Genomic DNA, 6000 nt, shown 5'->3' on the forward strand with positions numbered 1-6000 from the left:
AATCGGTATGCTCCATTATGCTTGCAGGTGGCTGCTCTACTATCAAGCTCTTATGGCACCTGACCGCCCATGTGTGGTGTGGAAAAAATTCTATTTCACAATGAGTCTAAACATTACCTGGAGAAAGTACACAAATTGGACATTTAGCTTTTGCTGCTTCCACATACCATTTCCCTCTTTAAGGCTTTCCTGAAATGTGAATGTGAAGGTGTTATAGCTGTGGATTTCCTCATCATCATCCAAGAACAGCACCCATTTTAGGTGGCTGATCTTGGGTTTATACTGACTTCCTGTGTAAGGTCTGTTTTCTATCATTTTAGATTGAGCTCCAGGGTGACAAAATGGAAATGACAAGAGAGAAGTATCAGTCTGCCCAGGAGGAGAACAAGCAGCTGATCTTGAAGCTAGAGGAGCTGGAGAGGTTAGAATATATAACTAGTTTGCTCTCCATGTCTGATTTGTTTTCTCTTCTCTTGGTCTTCCTTAGTTCCTTTTTCAAGACACTGAGAGAGCTACTAGCTTGCTTGTACCTTTCCATCTTCTGGAGCCTTTGTGATTCAAGTGCCTTTGTAGAGTAAAAAAAATCACAAAGTCTGGTTTGCATAAATTTGGAATCCTTCTGCAGAGAGGAAGTTGATGTCTTCAGTCAGGAAAACACTGAAGTAGAAGGACTACTAATTTCCCCATCCCTTTTTTCTTCTCCTCATGAACTTTCAATTACTTCTTTGTTCTGGTCAGATTGGAAATAACTCTGGGTATGTCTACACTACAAAGTTAATTCGAACTAACAGACGTTAGTTCGAATTAACTTTGATAGGTGCTACACATGCAAACCGCTAGTTCGAACTTAATTCGAACTAGCGGTGCGCTTAATTTGAACTAGGTAAACCTCATTCTACGAGGACTAACGCCTATTTCGAATTAACTAGTTCGAATTAAGGGCTGTGTAGCCACTTAATTTGAACTAGTGGGAGGCTAGCCCTCCCCAGCTTTCACTGGTGGCCACTCTGGGCACCACCAGGGAAACTCTTCTGCCCCCCTCCCGGCCCTGAGCCCTGAGCCCTGAGCTTAGAATGGCCATACTGGGCCAGATCAAAGGTCCATCTAGCCCAGTAGCCTGTCTGCCGACAGCAGCCAACACTAGGTACCCTGGAGGGGATGGACCGAAGACAATGACCAAGCCATTTGTCTCGTGCCATCCATCTCCAGCCTTCCACAAACAGAGGCCAGGGACACCATTCCTACCCCTTGGCTAATACCACTCCATGGACCCAACCTCCATGACTTTATCTCACTTCTCTTTAAACTCTGTTATAGTTCTAGCCTTCACAGCCTCCTGCAGCAAGGAGTTCCACAGGTTGACTATTTGCTTTGTGAAAAAAGAACTTTGTTATTAGTTTGAAGCCTGCTACCCATTCATTTCATTTGGTGTCCTTTAGTCCTTCTATTATGGGAACTAATGAAGAACTTTTCTTTATGCACCCTCTTCACACCACTCATGCTTTTATAGACTTCTATCATATCCCCCCTCAGTCTCCTCTTTTCTAAGCTGAGAAGTCCCAGTCTCTTTAGCCTCTCTTCATATGGGACCTGTTCCAAACCCCTGATCATTTTAGTTGCCCTCCCCTCTCCCACCCTCTCTCTTCCCCTCTCCCACCTTCTTTTCCCAGTCTCCCAGAGTTTTGCTCAATAAAGAGAGTTTCTATTTTTGAACGCACGTGTCCTTTATTTTGTACATCAGGAAGGGGGGCTAGGAAGGGGTAAGTGGAAGGAGGTGAGAGAGGAATGGGGTGCGAGCCCCCAATGGGGAAGACTGGGGTGGCTCTGCGGGCTCCTCAGGGTGGAAGCTCTCCTGCAGCCCCCTAATTAACCCCCCCCCTCCAGATGGCAGCCTGCGGCAAGTGCAGCCGGGCTGATGGCTGAGTGCTGTGATGTGCCGAGTGTGGGCACTCAGGGCACTCCAAGCCAGGACTGCTTTGCAAGCGAGGAACCCCTGAGAACTGTCTGTCCGGGGTGGGGGTTGGGTCCCTTTAAGCACAGTCCTCGGCTAGCCTAAGGCAGCAGCTCCACATTCTAAGTCCTAATCTGATGCCCTGCCGGCACTGCTTCCGGCCATCCTTAACCTCAGTTCAGGGTCCACTCAGTGTGGACATGCTAGTTTGAATTAGCAAAACGCTAATTCAAACTAGTTTTTAAGTCTAGATGCGCTAATTCGAATTAACTTAGTTAGTTCAAATGAGTGCTGTGGTGTAGACATACCCTCTGAGATTATCCTTTTCTATGTTATTCCTGGTCCCTGCTGAAATTTGAAAGTGCCAGAGATGTGAGCACAGAAAAAGCGATATTTACTTGTATGTAGTGAAAGAAGGTTCATGTTGGCTCTTATTCCAAGTCTGTGCCCATCCTGAGACTTCAGTCTAATATTGTGCTAAGTAACTTTAAAAAGAAAAATGTTCATTAATTTTTCTTGTGTGTGGGCCACTCTGAAGTCCTCTGTAGGCACACTAGAAAAATCAACAGGAACAAAAGGCCTGGTCCCACACCATCAGTGAGAAAGTGGACAGATATGAATTGCCCTGAATTTCTTATAACTTCCTCTGAAGCATCGGATACTGACCACTGTCAGAGACAGGAGATATTATTAGCTAGGCCACTGATCTAAAGAGGTATGTCAGTTCTTCCACACTCCTTCATTGATGATGCTGAAGTGAGGACAGGTCCATGAGTATTCTCAATATGTCCATGCATGCTCCCCCATCTTGAAATTCTTTGGTGTTTAGAAGTGGGGTACGAAACTCTGGCTCAGATTCTGATCTCTGGAGGGAAAGTTGAAGATTGATCTCTCCTCTGGCCAAACAGTGACCTGAGGGAGAGGCATCATGAACCAAATTATATTTAATAAATTAATAAAATTTCTTGCTGTTTCAATCCAGGAAACTAGAGACGACAGGTGCACAGAACATAGAGTTCCTTCAAGTCATAGCTAAAAGGGAGGAGTCAATCCATCAATCCCAGCTGCGATTGGAGGAGAAAACTCGTGAGTGTAGCTCCTTGGCACGGCAGCTTGAGATGGCCATTGAAGATGCCAAAAGACAGGTTAGTAACTCTGTTAGAGTAAGAAACTGATGAAATACAGTGGAATTCCCAAATTGCAGGAGGAGAACAGTTTACTAGCAGATAAAATGTAGAGGAATCCCCTTCCATCACCAACCTTCTAATTTTGCTGCATTATCTGTAGGAAGCAGAAGCCAAAAATGCTGTTAGTACTCTATCTCCAGTAGATACACACACATGAAAGGAAGAAATACTAGTCTTGAATGTTTCATTTCTTCGATTCTAGCAAATGAAAATATGTCCAGACCTCATGGGCTGAAAGGGGAGGAAGCTATTACTATAGTAGAAGCAAAGCATTTGTATCAACAACACTCTTGCCAAAGCAAAAACTTCACTGCCATGTTCCTACTTGTAGGTGGAACAAACAAGGGACCGAGCAGCATCTAGAGAGAGATCTGCTCAGTCCAAGATGTTGGAGTTGGAGACCCAGCTGAGCCGGACAAAAACAGAACTAAACCAGCTGCGTCGGAACAAAGAAGACGTGAGTATTTTGGAGGAGATATTTTTAATAAACTAGCAATGTCCACGCAGCAGTGAGTCTATAAACTCCGTTTTATCGATGTGCTGAAGAAACTGTACGGTATGCTTGATGAAGTATAAAGTGTGGAGAAAGATAGATAGTTTTTGCCCTAAAAAGGTGGACTTAAGTCACACTCGTGGGGCTCGATTCTCATCACGGATATTAACAGTTTGAGTGGAGCTCCTCCTAATTTATGTTGGTGAAGGGAGAATCAGATCCACCAGACTGTTCAAACACTACATCAAAAATCAGACCAGAAAGGGTCCAGATGGTGTAAGTGTTGTTACATTTATGGGGATTTTTTTTCTCTTCCTTTCATCACATATGGCTGTGTAAGAAAGGGCCTGAGGAGCATTTCCTTGCTAGGAGATGTCATTCTCTTTTGAAGGGGATCCTTTACATATGCTGCCCTTTTTTCTTTCCTTGTTTACTTTAGACTTGGGATTGGAAGAGGGCTGACCTATGGCAGGTGATACCTCCTGAGTTTCTTCATAGAGAGTGGTTCCTTTTTGTTTTCAAACCATTAGTTAATCAGAATATTCAGTTCCTATTCCGATTGATTGTGTTATTTTGTGCTTTTATATACAAGTTAATGAGTGGAATTGGGACTGAGTGAAATGAGTGATAGACATTTAGTGTTATGTGGTGTTTGTTGCAGTGATGCATTATTTCTGAAAATCCCAGTGTGACAAGTTTTAAGGCTAAAATGATTAGCAAGAAAAATCTCTGTCCTTCAGCCCTGTGTTTTGTGTCTTCATGCAGTCAGAGCGCCGATACCAAAGTCGCCTACAGGACTTAAAGGACCGCCTGGAGCAGTCTGAAAGTACCAATCGCAGCATGCAAAACTATGTCCAATTTCTCAAGTCTTCTTATGCCAATGTCTTTGGAGAAAGTGCCTTATTGAGCTCACCTATCCGTTCCCGATCGCCTCCATGATCATAGTTCCCTCCCTGCTCCTTTGCTATTGAGAGGTACAAAAGGGGGGCCCTATTTCAAAGCCATATCTTGTCTAAAAACCTGGCTGGGATTTCAGAGTCAGTGTAAAGAGAAATCTTCCTCTTTCTCATTGTCTGGGTGAGATGCAGTTGTCGGTTTGGAGATTGGCCATGTTCAAAACCATCTGAATACAAGTATGTGGGGAATGCTTTCCCTTTCATCTCCTAATTTCTTTTAACTAACCCGGTGGGCTTTTTAAACATATTAGGTTTTTTTTTAAATTTTGTAACCATTTCATCTCTTACTTTTTGCTTTTTCTACTGAATGCTCTTTTCTCATGCTGCAAAGATCATGTTTGTTTAACTCTCGCATACTGTGTTGATACAGCTGACCAATGGGGACGTTAGGAGATAGTGCCATCACTGTGTGAACCCAATACTGAAAACTGAGTGTCTGGGATCCCCGTGTAAAATGGATTACCTCCTGATCCTCCATCCTTTCTATAAACAATTCTGTACTGGGGAAGAATGAAATTGTATTTTTGAAAGGCATCTCACCTGATTCATGTCTAATCCTTATTATTTTTTTAGTGTATGGTTCATATGTGTTAATGCTTGTAATCTGCATATTTTCTGGATGACCTTTTCTTCCCAACAACCTGATCATGCATTCCTTGCACATCCCAGAGTCTGAGCCAAAGTCCATTTGAAGTCCATGAAAAGATTCCCATTAATTTAAGTGGGTTTTGAAGCAAGATGCCAGTCTGTATACAGTGGGAGTTCTGAGTCATCTTTAGGAAACAAAATAAAAAGACAGACCTGATGCTTGGCTTTGCCCTCAAAGCCAGTCTGCACATACTCATGTGACACACAGTCATCTCTGGCATGTGAAGGAATGTTAAGGACTGTGGACTCTACTGTGCCCCAGTAAGCAGCTGTTCTGAAATATAGTAAACATTTCATTTCAACTCCAGCTGTGTGGCTGGGGGACTTTTTGGTGTGTTTTTTTTAATTGTTTATATGAAATGTATTCATCAATGGAATGTTTGATAAGAGTTTTCTGTGTTTCTTTTAATCAGTATTTGAAAGTTCCGTTTTAATGTGTAACTTAAAAAAAATCCAAAAGGTGCTATAAAATTATTGAACTTCAGAAGTTTAAAATGTGTATTATTTTTGGGTTGACACTTCATCTAGTAAATTGTCTCGCTAACTTTTTCACTGTTCCACTTCATCAGGCTGATGGTGTTTTATAGGAACTAATGTCTCAAAATAAATCCATTAATTTCCTTTAAAACTTATTTTAAAGATCAAAACAAATTCACCTTTCAGCCATCAGTATTGGTGCCCCCAATACACACATTTGTTCATGAGAAAAGGAATAATGTTGCAGTTGCTTAGGGGAAAATGAATCCTCACAATAAAGGGAGGAGA

General features: G+C 42.5%; 1 protein-coding gene across 4 annotated transcripts in view; it reads left to right on the forward strand.

The window, feature by feature from the left end:
- The window catches only part of ODF2 (outer dense fiber of sperm tails 2), a 28807-nt gene extending 23088 nt beyond the window's left edge, over window positions 1-5719 (forward strand). For 2 of the 4 annotated variants that reach the window (XM_075905634.2, XM_075905637.2), the window contains 4 exons: window positions 321-421; window positions 2934-3096; window positions 3470-3595; window positions 4397-5719. In XM_075905634.2, the coding sequence (XP_075761749.1) occupies window positions 321-421; window positions 2934-3096; window positions 3470-3595; window positions 4397-4570 (564 nt within the window). In that variant the 3' untranslated portion in view covers window positions 4571-5719. The remainder of the gene's footprint in view (window positions 1-320; window positions 422-2933; window positions 3097-3469; window positions 3596-4396) is intronic. The other 2 variants (XM_075905633.2, XM_075905636.2) reach the window with 1 other exon arrangement.
- The last annotated feature ends 281 nt before the right edge of the window (window positions 5720-6000 follow it).

This window comes from Pelodiscus sinensis, chromosome 23 (assembly GCF_052426305.1).
Source record: "Pelodiscus sinensis isolate ZL-2025 chromosome 23, ASM5242630v1, whole genome shotgun sequence".
In the NCBI taxonomy this organism is placed as follows: Eukaryota; Metazoa; Chordata; order Testudines; family Trionychidae; genus Pelodiscus; species Pelodiscus sinensis.